Here is a 24267-nt window from a genome sequence, read left to right on the forward strand (position 1 = left end):
CTCCAACTGCAGAATCTTGCCCACCCTCTGCCCCCTGAAATATACAGCTGGTGTCTCTGCTCAGGTTTTAATTCATATTTTTGTATTTCATACTGTTTTTCTATCGGTTGCCCTGGATCTGCATGGCTCAGTAGCCAGTGATTAGAGCAAAGGTTTTGCTCAAACTCCCCGAGCTGGTAAAGCTTCTGCCCTTGGCCATTGATCTGCATATATGTTGAGGAACACAGTCAAAATTCACTCAGCTTTCACCCTGTCTGTGATTTTACTCTCTGTAATGCTACGGGAGTGTTCACTCCTACAAAGGTCTCTCTCCAGTCAGCAAGGGGGTTGTAGATAGCTGCTCAAACCTGCCATTCTTCTCTCTTTCCCAGGTCTCCTGCCCCCATTCTGTTTTGAGCTGATCCTCTCCTCACTGTTGCTGAGACTTTGTTTCCTATAGGCACTTTTGCTGATAATTATTTGAATTCCTCCTCCTCAATCCTAATCCAGCTTACTGAATGTCATTACAGTATGTAAATACGAAACTAGATAGAAAGTCCTGGAAGGGACAGTGTATATAGGGGCCCTGAAGCTAAAGCTTCATTAGGTTCCAGATAAATCGCCTCTGCCCAAGGCAGAGAGCACATGACCCAGCTACAGGGACTCGGGGGCACAGCATCCAAGGCTGCCAGAGGTTCAGTCTTAGTTTAGGCAGAACCAGCATCAGGAAGAGTTCTCAAGCTGTGCATGGGGCAGGGCAGCAAGAAGTTCATGGGACTAAGGTGGAAGACAGAGGTACTTAGACTGCAGGTTGGGCAGGTCTATCCATTCACAGTAGGAGTCCTGCCAGCAATTGTGGGTTCAAGGGAAAGAATTCAAACCCCTGAAGGTGGCAAGGGCCAGAAATATTAAGACTATGAAATTATAACTGGCCCATAACCAGGGACAGAACTGGGCCTCCAAGGGGACCATTGGTAGGGAGAAGGTTGAAAGTGCTTCCTAATCTATAGACAATATCGGAAGGAGAAGGTCCCTGTGAAACAGAGCAGGTAGTGGCAACATTTGAAAGGAGTGCAGGTAGCATCTCTAAGGGATCGGAAACACAGTATGGGCAAGCATGAGGAGCACTACCTAAAATGGAAAGGTTCTTAGCTACCAGAAGGCCCTGGGGTTATCTGAAGAGAAGAAAGCAGGTTAGAAGTCTAGAGCGATTAGGCAGGAAGCAATGAGGCAGGAAGATTTGGGGAGTATCAGACACATTCATAATTGGAGGGAGAGAAGAAATTTGAAAAAAATCACTGGAAATGAATAGTTAGGGAAATGTCGAGTCCAAGGCAGAGGAAGTGGGTGGTGATGACAAGTTCTCTGGAAGAGCAATGGTAACAAGAACAAATCAAGAAGGCTATCCTTTTATAGGGGGGATAATATGTCACCAAAATGTGTACTGTTCAGCAACATATGTATTGTTCAGGTGAATATGTGTCTGTGACTGTCGCTTCATTTTGATTACCAGAGGATTGTTTGCTAGCATATATGAGGTTTTATATTTTATATATAATTTCTCTTTTTTTATAAATTTACATAAAATATGTAAAAAGTACATATTTATCAATATTCTTTCTTAAAGGGATGGTTTTAATTAAAACAACAAATCCTTAATCAACTGCCTACGTATTAAAGTGCTGAGTCACTGCTGCCCGATCTGCATTCTTTTCTCTCATCAACCAGTCAGCATAGCAACAAAATCTCACCAAGCACAACCAGCCTTCTTCCTTGATTTGCAGCATTTATTTAATTGAATCATAAAATTTGCAGTTAGCACTTGAAAACTTTATTTCAAGGAATGAAAAATAATTGGATGCAGCTTTAACAGCTGACCAAAAGAAAGTAGAGAGCACAAGAGAACACACTGAGAAGCACTGGTATCAGAAATAGCTGAAATCATTCCCAGGACAACCCCACTGGAATCAACTGACAGGGAGGAGTGGAGACAGCACAGAAATCACACACTACGTGATCAAGTCCATCTATTATAAGGATCTCACAAGCCCTTCATGGAAATCGTATTTCTTCTCTGTGGGAGTAAATTTTCTGAACTTCTTATAACCCTCTGACTTCTCTGTCAGGTTCTAAGGAATTCTAAAGATTTGAGAATTTAAAAATTAAATTCTAGGAATTTAGAATTAGGAATATTTCAAGTCATCCAATGCTGTCAACACAATTTTAAGAATTATTCTGTAATTAGGGTGACTGTTCTGTCTCCTTCACTGAAAGGAAATGAGTAAAACAGTCATCTACCTTTTAATTAGCACTGAATTCCTTGGCTTTCTGTGGGAGAGAATTTCACTTAACCCAGAATGAGTGGTAATCATGTCATGTTCAGATGAAGGTAAGTACTTTCATACTCCCAAGGAACTAACCTTATACAAACACTGTTTTGTTTTATTTTTTGTTTGTTTGTTTTTTGCTTCTTAGACTCAGGATTGTTATTTATTGTCTTCAAGGTTTTGGTTACTTTTTAAGTAACTATACTAACATTTTATAGGGAAATACCAGAGCAAGGAGACTATTTATATTGGTAATAAGCTGAAGAGGATTTGAAAAACTAAAATGAGTTTTGTAGCATATGTCTACACTACAGCTTATGAATTCTACAGGCAAATAATTACAGAAAGAAGTTGTTTCTCTTCAATGTTTTCTGTCTGGATAAAAAACATTTGAAAAACTACCAACATTTGTGTAGCGAATATTGAGGGAAGGTTGTGAAGATCGTGCATCCAGCAGCCTCAACCTAGACTTGCGCAGCCATTTTGGATATCCAATTTCAAGCTCTAAATAGAAACATATGGTTAAAAATAAGTTGTTTTGGTAAAATCTATAAGCATGTACTGTTTCAGTTACTTATTCGTATCTACTAATGGCAATAATCTTTCTGGATATTGCTGTACTACGTTTATCGACATTTCCCAGCTCTCCTGAGCCAGGGCTAATTAAGCAGTTATTGTAAAATGAATGAGCCTATCACAAAAGAAAGAAAACCATTTAGTTTTTCATTACAGGGAGCCAGTTTGCTTCACACTCCAGTATGAGACAGGTTCATCATTGTGAAGAGGTAGGGCAATTAGAAACATCCCTTCTTTCCCATCCCAACAACAAAGATGTATTGGGCAGGGTTTCTTGTAAGAATGCTTTGTGGGGGGAAGCTTTGTATTAAACCAATACACTGTAGACACTCAACAAAAGTCAATGAATGGATGAAAGAAGGAAAGAAAACAAAAACTCTGAAATGCAGCCAAACAGTCCTAATTTTGTCTCCCTTTGATAATTTTATCTCCCTTCACAATTTTGATAAATTTTCTAACACAGAGATAAATTTTGTAACATACACAAAAGGGACATTCTGCCTCAGATATAGTCAGTTATTGATTTGGTAAGTGAAAACTTTGATAAACTAATCACGAAGAAAAGAAAAAAAAAAACCTTTACCATGAGAAATGATACCTTTTCTGTGATTGCCAGTACTATTATGTCCTTTAAAATACTTCATGAGAGCCCATGAATTTGTGTACACTGGCCAAGAAAAGTTTGAGAAGAAAGTTTTGTTTTTGTCATTATATTCTAAAACTCTGACACTTGAATTCTAGCTCCCTCTTTTGGTCCAGGGTTGAAACTCTTGGATTAAAGCATGCCCTGCTAGATTATCTTAGAAATGTTAGCATATCAGAGGAAACAATGTTGACTATTCTTTTTGATAAGAGCAGAGGATGTTCCTAGTCAGTCAATGAGCATGTAAAGAACACAAAAGGAAGCTAGCCTTTGAAAAATGTAAACGGGGGTTGGGGGAGGTACCACCTGTCTTGGGAGCCTACCATTTTGGCATGTGGATTGGAATCCTCAAGTCCTCTTGGCTCTCTACTTGCAGGTTTCTATAATAAATAAATGTTGTTGTGTCAGGAACTGCATCAGATATTATACATAGACACACATGCACATGTGCACATACACACGCAGACCACATCTTCTTGATTCATGAAAAATCTAAGATAGTTTATAAATTCCTATGGGATAGGGTGGGGGAGACGATTCTGGTTAAGTGAAGTTTTATCAGAAACTATTTTTCCTTGTAAACCTTGTGAATCTCTTCAACAATATATTTGGTAATAGATTTGCAAACATTTCTCAAGATCTTTCATTCAAAAAGTATATCTATTGAAATTCCAGTAGAACCAGCTTATGAAAAGGACTGTACTGATTGCATGTGCAGCATCTTCTTAGATCATCTTGTGTGATAGGCAGATGCCATGGAAGTACAGACAGAAAACTATCTTTTCTTTAAATTTTTTTTTATTGATTTCAGAGAGATGAAAGGAGAGGGAGAGGGAGAAAGAGAAACATCAATGATGAGAGATAATTATCCATAGTCTGCCTCCTGCATGCCCCCTACTGGGGAACGAGCTGGAAATCTGACCAGGAATCGAACTGTGACCTCATGGTTCATGGGTTGATGCTCAACCACTGCACCACACCGGCCTGGCTGAACACTATCTTAATCGCATCCTTTTAGCTATGAATAAAGATGACATAATGATAATTGCTAATTTACAAGAAACATACAATTGAGAGTCTTGGTGCTTTCAGCACCCCGTTCTCAGTAAGAAGCATCCTGCTCTGTGACCTTGAGGATATAGATGTAGAAACAGCCACCAGCATTTTGGGTGATCTTAGAAAGCCTGTAATATTCTTTTGTGACTTAGTCTCTAATGCATGAGTGTGCTTATTTGGCTAATTTGTTTCTCTCTCGTCAAGACTGATCATGGAATACACCTCCTCAGTCAGTGGAAAGTTCTCAGGCTGATCAAGGCTTCATTGGAAGCCATCATTGGATATTGACCCCTGAGAACCTGGGCCAGGACTAGGGTGAGGTGAACGAGGCATTTGTCTTGTTACAGGAACAACGTTTAAAAGAGACACCTACATACTCAGTAATTGTGATAATACTATAAAATGAATTTCCAAGATTTCATGATGAACACAATTCCAATATTGTAAATAAAGACCATCTCTGACTGCGTACTTGCATGAGTCATTGTGCTCTTCCCACCTGAATCCCAGCCCTACAGAGAACTAGAAAGTGTCTTATTTCTGCCTCAAATAAGAGAGTTATATTATATTATTGGATCTTTTCAAGAAACCAACAAATGGTCAAATGACATCAAAATTATTACTGCAATGAACAAACTGACCCAACTAACAGAAAGGAGGCAAGGGGCAGAAAGGAGAGGACTGGAGAAATGGGTTGGAAGCCTCTCCAGGGACTCTGTAGTTCTTCACTGGTGAAGGGAAATACTCTGAACCTGCAATTGGTATTCAAGCCAGTATGACTCAGTTCCAAGCCCATGAAATAAATGTCCAGCCATCCCTGGAATACAGTCCTAGTAAATGTACAAATATTAAAATACATGGAAACAGCCTTCTACCTAGGTTGTTCTCTTGTGGTGGATGAGTCTCAGATTTTATCTAGAAAGCCAACTCACATATGAGAAGGGTAGAAGCTTTTTTTCTGTATTATGTTATGAGTAGCACAAGGCAAGCCTGTTAGCCTCTGAATCTTAATATCTTCATTTGTCTGGGTGCCTGCAATTCCATAACCATTATATCCCTTTGGACCTTGAAGGTCTTTACAGACCTTCAGAACTTACTAGGGTAATACCCATATGCCTGACTGAGGTTACCCCTGTAAAGTGCTTTCTGTTAACCCCCGCAGATGTTAATGCAACTAGAAACGTGTTCCAGTGGAAACAGGACCTAGGAGAGGCATTGGTGCAGAGCAGAGCTTAGCCAAGCCCCATTGATGCAACAGGGAAAGGACAACGATGACTTTTCCCAAACCAATTTTGCTGAGAGGACCGGCCTTGCTGGATAAATAATGTGTCCAACAAGCACCAGCTAAATCACTCTTATGTATATGATTTTATGACAAATACAGCAAGTCTAAACCAAGCATTTGCATACACTTTCTTAGTTAAACCTCAAGGTAAACATACACATTGACATCATTATCTGATTTTGTCTCACGAAATCTTAGTATAACCACAAAACATCATCACACAATATTTTCTACCCATTTGAGTGCACAATTAAGACTTGTTTTTATCATCTTGGGGTCACCACTGGTGGTAATAAAAGCACAAATGGATAAAAATAAGAAACCATCATATAATCAGAGAAAGATGATCTGTCTGTCCCTAAATACTCCAGTGAAGTTCAGAAGAAGCATTTCTGCTCTAGGTCATACGGGTGTTCCTGGGTGTAGGGTGGGAGCAGGTCCTACATTATTGTGCAGAAAAAGCACAAGGGCGTATGGGACATGCAGAAATAAACAAAGCATTCAAAACCTCTGGAGCTGTGTAACCAGACCACTGTGAACCCCCAAACTCCCTTTTTAAAATATTGGCACCATTATGTTTTGATTGGCATTTGCAACCAGCTGTGGTCAGTTGATAGTTGGCCTCAAAATTTAAGGCTTATAATCCCTCCTTGAAACAGTCCCATTGGGCAGTCTCATCCGGGTAATCTTATCAAGAATGCTTTATTCATGAATTACTTTTTTAAGGAAATGCCTTTATAGCTTCTTAAGCTGCACTCACAGTTGTGTGTTTTTAAAATGTGTGTGTGTGTCTTTAGTGAGCTAACTACATAGAAAATCATAGCTGTTGTTAAAGGCACTAAGCAAGCCACTACTTGTAGGGACTTCTGCAGGATTAGCAGTTCATTTTTTAGGTCTTCATGTGTTACTAAGACTATATATTGCACATATGTAAGTTATATATTGCTAAATATATATTTCTAAAATTATTTTAATAAACCCCTACCCAGATCCAAAACTCAAAGTAAGCAGAGAACGGGAAAAAATAAAATGTTAGATTAGTCACCAATGAAATAGATAACAGAGAAAAATCAATTAACACAAAGCTGTTTTGTAGAGAAGATTAATAAATATTATAAACCTTCAACCAGACTGATCAGAATAAAAATAAGAGACTTCCAGAAATCAGAAAGGTGACATCAAAGATTATACACTTATTAAATCGACAATTAAAGAATACAACCCCTACCCAGATCCAAAAGCAAAACTTTACCTCCTGCACTGAAGACCCTCCCTTCTCTGTTGTAACTAATACCCTGACTTCTAATACCATAGGTTAGTGTTGCCAATTCTTGACCTTGGTATAAATTGAATCATGCAGTTTGCTTGTGGATTTGGTGTCTTGCTGAAGAGTATGTGAGATTTATCCACGTTGTTGTAGATATCAGTATGTCATCTATTATTCTTTGTCTTTAGTTTTCATTGTATGAATACGTAGCCATTTGTTTACTGTGAGAACATTATTGTAAGTGGCTTCCAATTCCACCGGACACATTTCTGTTGGGTTTATGCCTATGGCAGGAATTGCTGGGTCACAGGCCATGTGTATGATCAGCTTTAATACATAGTACCGATTTTCCCCATTGTGTATACCATTTACATTTTCATTAGTTACGTTTGAGAGTTTTCATTGTCCATATCCACTAGTATTTGGTATTGTTGTCCTTTATTTAATTTTAATCAGTTCATGGGAAAATACAATACAGATAAAAAACTCACAAGTAGATTCAGGGCTTAATGAACCATTGGTGGTGAATATCCTTGTAATCACTGCATTTGTTGAGAAATAAAACTGCCATTTCAAGTTTCCTATCATTATGCCCATCCACTTCCCCTCCCCAAATTAGTCACTTTCCTGGCTTAAAATAATGACATCTTCCTTGCGTGTCAGTATATTTTAGCCCCAAATATTTATTTCTCAACCCTATAACTTAGTCCTGTCATTTTTTTATTTTAATTTTTGTAAGAAAAAGATGCATGTATTTATGTGCATTCATCTTTCACCCATAAATATGATGTTAGCTATAGGTTGTTGTTGTTGTTGTTTTTGTAGATATCTTTTATCAGGTTCATTAAGTTCCCTTATATTTCTAGTTTACTAAATTTTATCAGGAATAGATATTAGGTTTTTTGAAAATGTTTTTCTTGCTTCATTTTCTTGAAATAATCATATGATTTTATTATCTTAGTCTGATAATACAGTGAATTAGCTTTAGTGATTTCTTAAATGTTAAATTTGCCTAGTATTCCTGGGATTAATTCCAACTGGTCACAATGCATATCCTTTTTTATATATTGTGAGATTTAATTGTTTAAAAACTAATAATAATTTATGCACCTGTATTTATTAAAAGTATTGGCAAGTAGTTTTTTCAGTTGTAATGACTTTGTCTAGGTAACAGAAAAATACGGAGCTCATGAAATGAGTTGGAAAGTAACTATTTTCTCTCATTTTCTGGAAGAATTTATATGTAATTGGTATTATGTCATCATTAAATGTTCAGTAGAATTCACTAGTAAAGCTATATGGGCATAGAGTGTTCTTTGTGGAGAGATTTTTACTACAAACTCAATTTCTTTATTACATGAATACAGGACTATTCAAGTTATTTATTCATGAGTAAGCTTGGGGATTTGTAACTTTCAAAAAGTTTGCTATCTCATGACATGATCATATTGAAATTATGTTTTTTCATAATATTCTTTAATTGTCAATTTAATAAGTGTATAATCTGTGATGTCACCTTTCTGATTTCTGGAAGTCTCTTATTTTTATTCTGATTAGTCTGGTTGAAGGTTTATAATATTTATTAATCTGCTCTACAAAACAGCTTTGTGTTAATTGATTTTTCTCTGTTATCTATTTCATCGGTGACTAATCTAACATTTTATTTTTTCCTGTTCTCTGCTTACTTTGAGTTTCATTTGTTTTACTTCCTCTTGTTTCTTAAAGTGAAAAGCTGAGGTTGTTAACCTGATACCTTTCTTCTTTTCTAAACATAAGCAAGTAATGCTGCAAGTTTCCTTTAATTACTAATTTCACTGTTTCCCATAAATTTTGATATGTTGTGCTTCGTTTCCTTGTAATTTAAAATACTTTCTAATTTTCCTTTCAATTTTTTTCTTTGACCCATGGATTCTTTGGAACTTGTTATCTAATTTTTAATTGGGGATTTTCCCATTATCTTTCTGTTACTGATTTTTAATGTGATTTTACTTTGAGAACATATTTTGTATGACTTTAGTTCTTTTAAATGTACTAAGACATTTTCCCCTTGATATGGTTTATGTTTGTATTTTACCAATAGTGCACAAATCAATCTTTTATTTAACCAATATAGTTTTCTCTGAAATAGTGTCTTGGTTTGCTTGGGTCTTGCCATTCTCTCCCTTCCCATATGTAGACTGAAGGCTTGGTATGAAATTGTGTTAAATTGTTCTGCATCTTCCACTTCATTTAGATTTAGGGCTACTTCCACTTCAAACACACATTACTTAACTTTTTAAGTTAATCAACTATTGCAAATGAAATTTTCTTACGTGTAGGGGATGAATATCAGGTAAGATTGGCTCAGTTCTGGTTTGCAGCTCATCACCAAAATATCCCTTATTCTCCACTCCCAGTCTCTCTCGAGGTGGGCTGTCAAAAAGGAAGTGGAACATTGATACAAGATAGGGGATACACCTGTGGTTAATATTAAATCAACAAGGAGATTTTTAAACGATGGATACTCCGGTTACACCCTATAACAATTAAATAAGAGGGAGAAACCAAAATTAGGATTGAAAAAAAAAAATTAAAAACAAAACAACAACCCCGTAATTTCAATGTGCCATCAAGTTTGGGAATGATTGGGATAAACATTGGGATTAGAACTTGATATACGGCTACTCTTACTTGGTCTTTAATAAGAGGTTATATTTTGCCTCCATCAAGTACCCTCTATGGACACAAAGCCAGTATATTCTCAGTAATGGCCTTCTTCAACACAGAAAAAGACAGACATACCTCTGAACTTGCTTCAATTTAATACAGTTTAGGTAGCGAATTAAAAATGCGATGCCCCCAATACCGATGATACCCAGGACAAGGACTACAACCAGGATGGAGATATCTGGAATGGTAAAAAACAAAAAAGAAACAAAAGAACCACCATGAGCTTCAACCAGGATTTAAACTTTAGGACAGTAGAATATTAACATTTAACTGAGCTGTTAGAGACCAGTTCTCTATTCCTTAAAATACTTCGATTCCCCCTCCCCACAATTTTTAAATTTTAAAGGAAAAGGCTATAATATTATACAAATTACCATCTATGTTAGCAATGAACACTCCTTATGTTTAAGGGAACCATAATCAACAGAAAAGTTTTGATTTTCAGTTATTAACAGACTATAGAAAAAGCCTTTTTGGGTTATGGGCTCTTAGAAGACCAAATGCAAATTTAGGAGAAGATACATTAATTCTAAAAAAACAATGGGAGCAAATTCAAATGTGAGTATTTAAACATGTGGGGGAAAATGACCATACAAATACATGCAGAAACACAACATATATGTAGTAGACTCAGAAAATAAGAAAAAAGCTTTTTCACTGGCTAAGCTTTTGATATATGCAGGATAGTATATTCTAGGATGCTCACTGGTAACATTTAAGGATTCTTCCCATTCCACGATTATCTCTTCTTCCTCACATTGGCACTGGACTTCACTGCCATCCACCTGGAAGAGCAGTCAATCATAATGTTATCAAATGACTGACATAAGCTGTGTTTTGCACTTCACTTAATTTAATGCTAGCTAGTTCTACATCACATGCACACACACACACACACACACACACTTTTTATTGATTAATTAAACTGTATACTAAAATCAATTTTTGAAAGAAATAAGCAAAAAATAATAATAAAAATACAAGAATCAACCACTCTTGAAGATGTTTGAGCAAGAGAATGATTCCAAAAAATTAAAACCAGATAAACAATATGGCTTGAGTTATCTTTCCAGAAGGCATCAATTGTGTTAAAGGAACAGTCTCTGCTAAAATTGAATATATCACAGCCAAGGAACAGACTCTAACTAGGCTTAATAATAACGAGGTAATATTAATGTGGAATAAAAGTGAGGAAACTATGCTTAGTTCATCAAAGAGTATTGTGCAATACTTAAGAACATACACTCTTTCTGTGTTTAAATATCAACTTTTCCTTTCACATAAACCAAGTTTAACTTGTCCTCCATTTGTAAAAGTAGGCATAGGAATAGGACTCACCTTTTCAGTTGTTATGAAATTTTAAAATTTAATATATATATATATATAAATTATTTGAAAGAGTACCTGATAGATATACAACTCTCTATATAAATGTTACTGATTAATTGGGCTTAGGAAAGATGTTACCCACAAACATGACTGCTAGGCACTGCTATTATTGAATAGTATAGAGTAAAATAATGTATAATGATTTGTTGTTTTTTTCAAAAGCTTTAGGCAAATGTTGACATGATGTAATTTAACTATAAGTGATATTATGATGGATCCAACCTTAAACTTTAGGTGTCCATCTCTTGCTATAAATTCTGCCTTTTACTGAGTTTTCATTTTATGCATTCCTCAGCTCAAGGACATTTTATGTGCTTAAGTACTGGGTTTCTAGATTACCAGTCTAATAATAAAACATATACTTGCAATATTGGATATATATATATATATATATATATATATATATATATATATATATATATATAAAATCTAGTTTGGCTCTTTGGATCAATTTTATTTATGTGAAAAACAGTTCCCAAATGTACACTTGATTTCAAAATCACTATACAAACATGTACATGAGTATACACACACACACACACACACACGCCTAGGAATAAGTCCTATGTAAATAAATGTCTGGTAAGACATTAATTTAAAAAAGAGTCAAATCTTACAGCATTTTCATTGCACTGAAAGGAGCAATTAGTTGAATTGTAGAACTTCTCAAAATTCACACATTCACCATTGATGCACACCTAGAAATAAAATAACCAAGATACATTGGAATTACTTGTTCTTAGAATTTGCATAATTTTTTTTCTATTATAAATAATCGCAGGTAGAATCTTCTGTGGAATAAGAAATCCTCCTTGATGGCCATCTATATATATAAAAAGATAATATGCAAAGTGTCCCCTTGGGAGTTTGACCGGGAGACCAGGAGTTTGATCGCGCGCTATGACATGCGCTGACCAACAGGGGGCGGTGCAGAACACGGTAGGCAACCAGCAGTGATGGCAGGGCCCCGAGGGAGTGAGGGAAGGAGGAGGTGGGGAGGTGGAGAATCTGATTGGCTCTGATCACTGGCCAGGCCTAGGGACCATACCTGTGCATGAATTTCGTGTACTGGGCCTTTAGTTTGAAAATAATGTACTGTGCATTCAAATATTGTTTTACACAAACTTCTTAATTATTAAAATGTCTGTGTCATTAATTCTTCAAACATTAATCTGCATGTGTTTTGGGGGTCATATCAGAAATTCATTGCCGAGACCATGTCCTCTACGTGTTTTCCTCTAGGTGTTTTGGTGTTTCATCCCTGACATTTATGTGTTTAATTCATTTTGAGTTAATCTTTGTTCATAGCCTAAGATAAGTGTCCAATTTCATCCTTTTGCATGTGGATATCCGGTATTCATAACATCATTTATTAAAGAGACTGTACTTTCCCCATTGTAAATTCTTGGTGCCTTTGTCAAAGGTTAGTTGACTATATATGCATAGATTGCATAGATTTGTTTCTCAGCTCTATTCTGTTCCATTGGTCTAGATGTCCATTTTATGCCACCACCATGTTGTGTAAATTACTACATAGTTTGGAATAAGATGCTTCTAGCTTTGTTCTTTACTCAAAATCACTTTGCTTATTTGGAATCTTTGTGGTTCATACAAATTTTAGAATTGTTTTCCTATTTCTGTAGAGAATACCATTGGGGTTTTGGTAGGAATTGCATGGAACCTGCAGATTATTTTGGGTAGTATGGGTATTATAACAGCATTAATTCTTCCAATTTATGGACACAGAATATCTTTCAATTTATTTGTGTCTTCAATTTCTTTCATCAAAGTCACATTTTTTCAGTGTATAGATTTCAACTCCTTGGTTAAAAATATTTTTAAGTATTTTATTGTTTTTGATGATATTGTAAGTGGGAGAGTTTTCTTAATTTCTTTTTCAGATAGTTTGTTTTCATTTTTGTTGACTTCATTGTGTGAAGGTAAGTATAAATGTCCTTCTCTTTTGTAAGAATTCTATGAATTCTTCCTGGTACTGAGTTTTCATTTAATGCATTCCTCAGCTCAAGGACATTTATTGTTATTATTTTTTTTAATTACATTTTACTTCTATTGTGTTTTATTAATCTAAGAATTCCTAGATATCTCTATTAGATCTGGATTAGATTTCTTAGAACTATTTTTCCTGTTTTCATTTCTTTTTATTTTTTTGTTAATCCACAATGGAGTATTTTTTCCCCATTGATTTTTTTTTTTTTCAGAGAGAGTGGAAGGGAGGGGCAGAGACACAGAGAGAGAAACATGGATGTGAGAGACACATAAATTGGTTGCCTCCTGCATGCACTGGACTAGGGCTGGGAATTGAGCCTGCAACCTAGGTACGTGCCCTTGACCAAAATTGAACCTGCAACCATTTGGTCTGTGGGCCGATGCTCTAACCACTGAACCAAATCAACTAGAGCTATTTTAAAATTTTTCTTTATCTTACTTTTCTGTGTTAAGAAGTTAAGCTTCTAATTTACTATTTTTATGTGGTACATATTTGATGGCTTGCTGTCCAAATTACAAATAAACTAGCAGCCATGATTTATTTTGTACTTTGAAGGCTGTGCTTCTTAATTGCAAATTATAACATTTTAGTATTTAATATTCTTTTAAATTGTATTAAGTATAAATTTAACTTTTTTTCAAAAGGACTATCCTCTTTTTTTAATGTATATATGTTTCTTAGGGGACTGTCATCTCTGATTCTTCAGACTGGTCTCCACTATTCAATTATTTTATGTCTGTTGTTGTTTGTCTTCTTTGCTTATTCTTATGGAACAGATTTTCAATATACAGTCATATGTCACTTCATGACAGAGATATGTACTGACAAATGTGTCATTGTGCACATATCATAGAGTGCATTTATGCAAACCTAGGTGGTATAGTCTACTATACAGCTAGGCTGCATGATATAGCCTGTTGCTTTTAGGCTGCAAGCCTGTACAGAATACTGTAGACAATTATGACACAATAGCAACTATTTGTGTATCTAAACACAGAAAAGGTGCAGAAGTATTATATAAAAGATAAAATATGATACACCGGAAGAAGGCACTTACCATGAATGGAGCTTGCAGGACTGGAAGTTGTTCTGGCCAGTGAGTGAGTGGTGAGTGAAGGTGAAGGCCTAGCACATTACCGTACACTACTGTAGACCTTAGAAACACAGTCTCACAATCCCTTCTGCTTCCTTCCAACAGTGTTAGAAAGAGAACATTGAAACGGTCGGTGCTGCTTCATGAACAGGGATGTGGGCTGGATTGGTGGGAAATATTGAGGGGAAACTGACTGGGAAAGCCATAGATCACCATAATAGTGACTGGCAGGAGGGAGTGAAAGGTGACCTGAGGATAAGGATAAGTAGGAATAAGAAACTGAGATGGAGAGACAAAGGAATGTAGGGGATAGGCATGGCAATACAGTTTTCTCTATTGGATGTTAGAGCAGTGGTCAGATTTTTGAACTTTGTAGTATTCATAAGAAAAGAGGGTGTTTAACATAGAAAGGGTGTGGAACTGAGGACCTAATATTTTGACTTTGGAATTTTTTTTTTGTTGTTCTATTGACCCTACCTGTCACAAAGGTCCCTGTTTGTCATTAAATTAATGCATAAATAAAACTTATCTATGCTTTCTGTCATTACAACCTGAAAATATTTCCACAGTACAGACAGGCTACCACAGAAAGTTTTTTACTAAAGTGGCAATGGCACTTAATAGTTGTTAAAAGGGGAAGGGATTGAGAAGTGCAGATTGGTAGTTACAGTACTCTGTCATGAGGCTGTACAGTACAGGATAGGGAATATCTATATATATATATATAAGCCTAAGCAACTGTTATGACCGAACGACCGGAACGACTGAATGACCAGCTGGTAGCTATGATGTGCACTGACCCAGACCTTGCTGCTGGGGTCCTGACAGCCCCAAATCTGGTTCACCTGCACCCTGAACCAGACAGGGTGAGATGGCCCCAATCATCCCTCAATGCCGGCCAGGCCTATGGACCCCACCTGTGCACAAATTTGTGCACCAGGCCTCTAGTAGTCAGTAATATTGTAATAACTATGTATAGTGCCAGTTGAGTACTGGCAATATTGGGGGCACACTTTGCAAAGTATATATGATTGTCTAACCAATATGCTGTACACCTGAAACTAATAGAAAATAAAATAAAAATTTAAAAATGGAAAAAAAATCACATTTAAATAAAAAAAATACTTATTACTATAAGTTATCACCTATGGACCTGTGTCCTTGTACAGGATCTTAGATCCTCCACAGAGAATTTACAGCAGTGTTCTCTGAAGACAATCAAGCTGCATGGAGGGCTGTAGTGCCCTCTAAGTGTGCAGTGCTGGGGGAACAAGTTCCTCTGTGCCAAAGCAAGTAGGTGGTGACAGGCTGGGATGTGATCTCTGCCCTCAAAATTGATGTGCTGTCAGTGAGAGGCAATCTATTGCCACACCCTGCAGATATTTCTCCCATCAGAGAAAAAAAAGTCTTGTGAACCATCTGTCCTTCCATTTCTTACAGAAAATCCAGCTCCATTATAATCTCATGGGGCCACCATTGTATATGCAGTCCATTGTTGACTAAAACGTTGCATAATACATGACTATACATGATTGAACACTGGGAACATTGCCTTAAAAGCCATGGAGTTAAGTCTCAACTAGCGAGAAATAGTGAGATACTTATTTTAATTTGTCCATTTTTGTATGTTTAATAAAGAAAGAACTACAGAGAGTTTTACAGCAATTCCTTTGTGTCAGAATACAGACTAATCTCCTTTGCTTCCCTCTCTCCTCGCTTCTCTCTCCACTCTATCCTTCTCTTCACTTCTCTTTCCTTTCCTTTTTTGATTATCTACTAGAGGCCTGGTGCATGAAATGCTTCCCCAGGGGTGGGAAATCCCTCAGCCTGGCCTGTGCCCTCAGGGGATGTCTGACTGCCGGTTTTTGGGAGGCAACCAGTGGGAGCACTCGCCGGCCAGCCCCGCCTCCTAATGACCGCTGCCAGTTACCTCCCTCGGGGTGGGAGGTGGGGCAGACACTCAACACAGGAGCTCCTGCATTGAGCGTCTGCCCCCTGATGGTCAGTGCATGTCATAGTGACCAGTTGTTCCACCAGTCATTCCACTGTTTGGTCAATTTGCATATTAGGGTTTTATTATATTATCTATGTCCTAAGTTCTGTAGTATAACTAAGAAAAAAGGGCACTTAGGGGCCTTGGGATACTTTTGCTCTCTTATCCTACATCTAATTAAAAGGCCTGGAAGGGGTGGGTGTGGGCTGGAGGGGGTCAATGGGGAAAAAAAGGGGACATCTATAATACTTTCAACAATAAAGATAAATTTTAAAATAAGGTAGGGAAATATTTTTTAATTATGGTAACAATGTAAAAAGAAATGTACCCAGAAAAAATAACTACTAAGAGAAACTAAAATTTTTTTATGCATTTTAAATTCTAAATGTCTAAAAATAGTATCTTATTATAAAAATAAAATGAAAAATCCTGTTCCCAGTGTCTTTGTGATACCTCTGTAGACTGGCATTTGCCACACAAGGATTCTCTCATTAGGAATTGGTTCAGGAACTGGCACCACTGTGACTATGCCTTCTGGACTAAAGCCTCTCTTATAAGAATAAGTACATGATCACAATGTACTTATGAGATCAAAACAGGTTGCTTAACAACTGCTCCCCTATCAACCCCTCTGTTCAATTCCTGTCGCTCTTAATGGGGTTCTGGGAAGGGGATGTCATACTTCTGCTTTGTACGTCTGTCTGATTTTCCTGACCTGAAGTGAATAAAACATTGCTTGCTAATTTTTTCAACCTGATGCTTCACACTTTATCTTGTTGAAAATCCCTGAACTTTCTAGCTTTTGGTTAGTACACACAACTCAATTTTCACAAATATAGATACCTAATCATTTTGATATTTATTTAGTCATTTTGATTGGAAACTGTATAGTTAAATATTTGGGCTTGATATATTGGTCTTTATTAAGTTTTTTTTTTAACTCTAATCCTTATATTCTGAATTGTTTTCTAATTCAGCTCTCTATTACATTACACGAAGGATACTCTAATATTTGTGGATTTTTGCATAGAGAAGGGAAGCTATACCACAGAAAGCACTCAATTTCAAAAGAGCTGATTTTAAAAAATTAAATTCTTATATGCTTACCATATATGCTTGTGTTTATAAACCTGGGTGAGTTGGCTGTTGTTGTTAGTATGCATTCTTAAGTTTTATCTTGCAGTAATAAGCCCTTTCTAATCTGGCCTCATTCTACCTGTTCAATTTAATTTTATTCCAGTTCATCCAAAGCTGCAGCCATAATGAAATGACCAGTTATCTGACCATGCCATAAACATTATGTAGGCATCTATTCATAAAAAGTCTTTGCTCATTTTCTGTGTGTTGAAAAATGTTGTTTATCAAGCCAAAGCTGAAATGTCACTCATTGTAAGATGTCATTCCATGTTCTATAAGTGAAGTGGGTCCTTTGGCCTCAAATGTCCATTGGTCACACCACTTTGAAAGCCCTTGTGTTGGGTCGTAATAATATATTTCATTTAACCTATGAAATTCTCAAGTACGCTCATCTTTGCCTCATCTGTGTCCAGCACAGCCACTGGCACCAGAGTATGTGCCCAGTAAATATGGCCCAATGAATAAACTAAATGAAAAATGTATGGCTGCTTCATAGCCAAATTAATTTAAAAATTATGTCTATGATTTTATTCAATGTCTTCTGTAAGATACGAATTAAGAACATCTATAATATTTACATATTATTTTGTATAATAAAGCTGAAATAAAATGAATATTTGTGAAAATGTCATTGCTACTCTGCTCAATACAAAAATTACCAATTTATTTTTTCTGCTTTCTCTTATATAGGCTCTCTGGACCCAATTCTAGAATCCAAAGCTGTTTTATAGTAACTCAGCCAAGAAGGTTTAACCAAACAAAGAGTTTTCATCTTACCATTCCATCTCCACATTTTGTTCCAGGAGCAACCAGGCCCAAATCTCTAGGACTGTGGTATAAATAAAAGGTTTTGCAGTCAGCGGTGACATTCTGCTTTGGAGCCTTCATATGATAGATCTTTTCTTCTCCGAGGAAAGTTGAGTGCTGCCCTCCGGTGCAGTATATCTTTCCGCATTTGATATCTCTGGAGGAAAGGGACAGTATTCTCAGTCTTGGGACCAGAATAGAACTTCGGAGACTAGGCTTGCCCTGAAGTGGCCTGGCCACTGCTTTCTAGGCCTGGGCTTGCCAGCCGGCTGTGGAAGAGCCAGGAGCAGGGTACACTGTGGTGCAGTCCAGACCTGACCCAGGGAACTGAGATGAATAGGCAAAGCTATAAATTGATCATATTCCTTTCTGATATCTATGTGGCTCTCACAAATCTATATTAGCTTAAGCTTACAGAAGAGTATTTTTTAAAAATACATTTTATTGATTTTTTTTTACAGAGAGGAAGGGAGAGGGATAGAGAGTTAGAAACATCGATGAGAGAGAAACATCGATCAGCTGCCTCCTGCACACCCCCTACTGGGTATTTGCCCACAACCGAGGTACATGTCCTTGACCGGAATCGAACATGGGACCCTTCTGTCCGCAGGCTGATGCTCTATCCACTGAGCCAAACCGCTTAGGGCCAGAAGAATATCTTTATTAGTAATTTGAATTAGCATAACTTGAATCAGGGTGCTAAGATTTCTTTCTTATTCTCCCTTGCATAGAGCACATTAGTTGATTCCTGCCGTAAACCTGTGAGGTGTGATTATTATAATCTCCGTTTTGAGGATTAGGAAGTAATTGGAAGTAAGGGAAGTTCAATGACTGCCCATTTTCACCTGCTGTTGTTTGCAGGCCAAATCCTGTTCCATGGCATGCAAAGCCCTGCCAAGTATCAGCAACAAACACGGACTCAGCTCATGCTCTTAAAAATCAGATCTAACTTCCAATTCTTCCATTTCTCTTCCAACTTCAGCTTCTACCTTTCTTGTTATGGCTTCACTCTTTCCTTCCCTCTTCCTCTTTTTACCTTTTCTACTTACTTTCTTCTTCCTCCTATTTGCTCCTTTCTCTCTCTCTCTCTCTCTCTCTCTCTCTCTCTCTCTCTCTCTCTCTCTCTCTCTCTCTCTTTTTTTGTAGTGTTTATTCCTCCCTTTCCCTCTGAAGAATATAACATCTTTCCTATCTTCCCTCCTTACAGTCTGTGACCTTCAGCAAATAAATACAGCACATAAATGCCAGCTGACACTGTCAGGGATGCATGCTCTCCCCCTTTCCACTTCCCTCGTCCCAGTCACCTCAGCAAAAAGAAGTTAACAGCTGTCAGAACAAGAGCCGCTCTGATCTGCCAAAACACTCTTGGAGGGCACCAATTCTTCACAAGGCACTTACTTGTCTTCACAGGGAATTAATTTGCTTTTCTGGCTTTTGCAGTATCCGAATTTATCTCCCTTTTTATTCATGATGTAGCAGATATCAGGACTTCCTTTTGCTTCTGGGATGCAAAATGATATAATAAAAGTAAAACAATGAAAGCATGAATATTGTTAATTATAAAATACTTTATTTTTTTCTGCTGTAATTGAAATTTCAATGTTATGTAATGGTGAAGCAGAATGGAATAAATAAATAATTTAAAAATTATTCCCTCAGGATGATATTTAGTATGGATATAAAAAAAAGTAATAAACATACCTTAACCCACATACTGATATAGTCAATTAATATTAGAGGTAATGACAGTTAATATTAAAGGTAATATATGAAGAGGTGCTAGGTAATATCTTTAAAAAATCCCACACATGGCATTATTTTCCATCTTTCCCCCTGTATAGAACAATAGCAGAAGAATAGTGGCTATTAACATTATCAGTCACCCACTGTAATTGTCTCTCACCATGATCAAACAATTCGGAGCACTGGTCGTCCCGGGTGGGACATCTCCCCATGAAGCAGTAGCCTTTTGCATTCTTGCAAGGAGTTCCATTTGCTTGAAATTGGTCCTTGGGACACCCAGAAGAGTGGCCCGTACACGCTTCAGGAAAATCACATTCATCTTTTGCTGGTCTGCATAAGGACCCTGCTTTTTTCATCTGTTGAAGAAAAACAAACTGACTAAATCTTGGACACATTTAGATAGGTAAGGTTCAGTAAGTAGGAGGAAGATTGACCTGTTTAATTTACCTCAAAAAGTTTTTAGGACTGAATCATACCTTCCTTTTCCACTCCACTGAGAGTTATCATCATTCGTGAATGCTTTGGTTTTGATTAATTTAAGCAATGCCAAGATGGTGTTTTTGAAATTTGGTATTAGAACAGCATTGGGAAGAGTTGGGATGGGCATAAATTGAGAAATGAATTAATGTTCTGTTCATCTGGACATAATTTGAGAATTGAATAAATGTTTTGTTCATCTTGTCTTCTACAATCCTTGCTCCTGCACTTCTCCCCTCCCCCAACCACTACCATCACACACACACACACACACACACACACACACACACACACACAAACTGGAAGCCCCTGCCTATGAGGAGGAATCTCCATTCCCAAGAAATCAGATTTCTCCCATGAAGTAGAACCCTCCCCTGACTCTCATTGGAGGGCACTGTGTGAACGTATTCTCTCATTCAGCCATTCAATCTGCATTTAATTGTGCTGAGTTCTGAAACTATTTCAAGTGAGACATGCTTCCCTTTCCCTTGTGATTTCACAATCTAGTGGGTAAAAGAAGTGTCAATAAAATGCTTGCACAGAGTCATTTGGATTTCTGGTCATCTTGCCTAGAAACACATCTCCAATTCCAGCATAATCCTTCCCCTCTTTGTTCATTCTTGTTGGGATGCCAATCTACACCCCCACCCCAACCTGAGGTTGAATAGTTTGGTAATGTTTACAAAGAAGCAAGAGTAATGTTAGCCATGTAACTCCATTTCTGAAACACCAAGCACTGCATACCCTCTTCTCCACTCCCCAGACCAAAACACTGCCCAGTGCTTAGAAGTCAGAGCACCTCAGGAGAGGTGCTGTTGTGTACAAGCAAGCTGAGCCCCAGTCTGGAATTAGTGGCATAGGGTTTTAGTGGTCAGACAGCACTTTGGTCCTCTGATCACATAAACAAAGACAGAGAAATCTGGTGCTAGCAAAGGATCTTACTTGACAAGATTCACAGCATTCTCCTTCCGCACAAGTAAATCCTGGCTTCAGCAGACATTTGTCGGCATCACAGCAAGGATTATTGCACTCCTGGCAATAACCAAAAATTAAAATCAGAAATTGGATTGCGGTTTGGCTCCTGTTTGAAGAGTTAATTAGCTGTGCTTCTGGGTAATTTAGCATCACTTGTTTTACAGAGTTAAATACAAATGCCTGGTCCTTAGCTATGACAGCTGTACAAGGTGGGGCAGAAGTAGGTTTACAGTTATTCATATGGGAAATAATACAATAATAAATAAGAATACAAGAACAAACTCTGTGTTTCGCATACTCACTACTGTAAACCTACTTTTGCCAAACCGTTATAAAAACTACTGCTTGCCATTGGTGTTGGGGACTTTTACTTTGTTTCCCTTCCCACCTGGTTGCTCAGTATCCCAAAGTTCATGACCTCCCATTCTCCTGATGACTGTCCTCCGGGAGGGTCTTGCTGCTTCTCTATTCTAAAGGCTTGATGTGAGATAATACAACTTCTGAAGATCTGATTTCACATTTTCCTTAAGAACCCAAGTATTTCAGACTATTTATTTTTTAATGCATAATTAAGTAATAACAGCAAGTTGGACACATACGCTCTATCTGCTCATAATTTAAACTGCAAACAAAACTGTCAGCATCCGGTCATGTAAGTTACTTCATATGTGAGGGTGAAACTGTGAACCATTACAAAGAAGCTGCATGGGCAAAGGCATCAATTTCAAAGTAAAGGCCTCTGTACATTTCATGAAAGACATTTGAAGACTTGATGTTTTGTAACCTCTGGACATGTCACTGTTCCCACTCTGATTGTGGAGTCCCTTAATTGCCATCCTACTAGACATTTTTTTCAATTAAATTTATTGGGGTGACATTGGTCAACATATCATATAAGTTTCATGTGTGGGTTTCTTACTTTTTGGAGTTGTGCCATGTCTCCAAGGCACATACTCAGAATGAGGTCTTTGGACCTGCAGCATCAGTATAATTTTTCAAGTTGGCAGGAATGAAATATCTCAGCCCACTCCAGACCAACTGAATAAAAACCCCCACATTTTATCAACATCTCCAGCTGATGCATCTGTACGTGGTAATTTGAGAAGAAATTATCTAAGACAATTTCTGGAAATAAATAACTACTATGTTGAAGAAAAGCTGATGAAGAGTTACTTTAAAATTTGCCTCAAAGGATTATTCTGTTTCAGAGACTGCAATAAATATGTGGAAGGTTATAAGTTTCCTGCTCAATTATAAGACAGTTTTTTTTAATAACATGAGCTATCATACCAGGCTATAGCTAACCTCATAATTTCCAGAGTAAAACAGGATTGACTGTGATTGATTTTGTAGAGGGAATTCCTACTGTGCATGAGAGGCCAGAGACTGACACAAATGGGCCCTACTTACAAGAAGAGCCCATCTATAATAGTAAAAGGGTAATATGCTAATTAGACCAGACATCATTCTGGATGTCCTTCCGGATGAAGCTAGGGCTGGAGGGAAGCCTGGGTTTTGGGTGCCTGCTGGCAGCTAGAGGTAAGCCCAGGTCCCGGGTGCCGGAGGGAAGCCGGTGCTGGCAGCCAGGGGAAGGAAGGCCTACTCTTGCATGAATTTCTTGCATCGGGCCTCTAGTTAATATATAAAGCAGCAACTGTGATGGAGTGGACCTCCAGCAAGATCATTATACCCAATTTATTACTCAGTAAGAAGCCTTCGATAAGGCTGCACCAACAGCCTGTTTCCAAATGAGAAAAAAGCACGGTTTTTAAAGTTTTACGAGGAATATCATGGTTGATTAATGGCTACATCCCTGCCTAGGTTCAATCTGAGCACAAACTTGGTACTTTAAAGACGTGCCCCGGCCGGTTTGCCTCAGTGGATAGAAAGTCGGCCTGTGGACTGAAGGGTCCTGGGTTTGATTCCGGTCAAGGGCACATGCCCGCGTTGTGGGCTCCATCCCCCGTGGGGGGCGTGCAGGAGGCAGCCGATCAATGATTCTCTCCCATCATAGATGTTTCTATCTCTCTCCCTCTCCCTTCCTCTCTGAAATCAATAAGAATATATTAAAAAAAAAAAAAAAGACAACATCATTTGCAAATACCTGAGCAGGGCCACAGTCACATTCTTCTCCCTCATCCAAGTTCTTGTTTCCACAAGATGGAGAATCATTTGAGTTATCAGTAAATGGAACATTAAACATGCATGCTGGCTTATTCTCCTTCAGGAATTTCTCATACTGCATTCTGTTGCATTTACTGAATTTTAGTGCAGGAATGCTAGAGATAAGTTAAAAGTAAAGATTAATCATATCATTGCATACTGGTAGAATAACTGTGAAAATTTTATAAATAATTTAGAAAGAAAAAATATAAATACTAAACTCTAAAAGTCTATTTATTTTTCCTACTCTTGTCTTTCTGTTACAGCAGAGTGACTGGGCTATTCATTATATAAAATGTCTTATTGAAACACAGCCAACAAATGCTATTATGGTGAAAATGCATAGACTTTATCTGCTCCAGCAAATCCTTCGGGAACCTTGGTTTAGGCTGATGGTCCTTGCTTGCTGCTCCCATATCACTTTTTATTTTTTCTTGAAATAATCTATATACTTGGTTATCATCCACGTAAGATCACAAGCTTCTCAATGCAAAGACTGTATCATGTTCAATTTTTTTTTGTTCTTTTTTTTTATTTCTTTATTGATTAAGGTGACACATATTTGTCCTCATCCCCCTATTCCCATCCCCCACCCCATGTTCAAATTTTTTTTAAAAGAAAAGCACCAGTGGCCCTAGCC

At 37.4% G+C, this 24267-nt stretch overlaps 1 protein-coding gene across 1 annotated transcript in view; it reads right to left on the reverse strand.

Annotated features, from left to right (window-relative positions):
* Positions 1-2880: 2880 nt before the first annotated feature.
* ADAM7 (ADAM metallopeptidase domain 7) overlaps positions 2881-24267 on the reverse strand; it is a gene marked incomplete at both ends in the record, with an annotated part of 75580 nt that continues 54193 nt past the window's right edge. Inside the window, 11 exon segments of the mRNA XM_079772705.1 lie at positions 2881-2997; positions 5223-5306; positions 9446-9545; positions 9915-10020; positions 10549-10627; positions 11849-11929; positions 18240-18426; positions 19668-19770; positions 20173-20368; positions 21432-21521; positions 23569-23743. Coding sequence (XP_079628831.1) covers positions 2881-2997; positions 5223-5306; positions 9446-9545; positions 9915-10020; positions 10549-10627; positions 11849-11929; positions 18240-18426; positions 19668-19770; positions 20173-20368; positions 21432-21521; positions 23569-23743 — 1318 coding nt within the window.

Source organism: Cnephaeus nilssonii, assembly GCF_951640355.1.
Source record: "Cnephaeus nilssonii genome assembly, chromosome: 5".
NCBI classification, from domain to species: Eukaryota; Metazoa; Chordata; class Mammalia; order Chiroptera; family Vespertilionidae; genus Cnephaeus; species Cnephaeus nilssonii.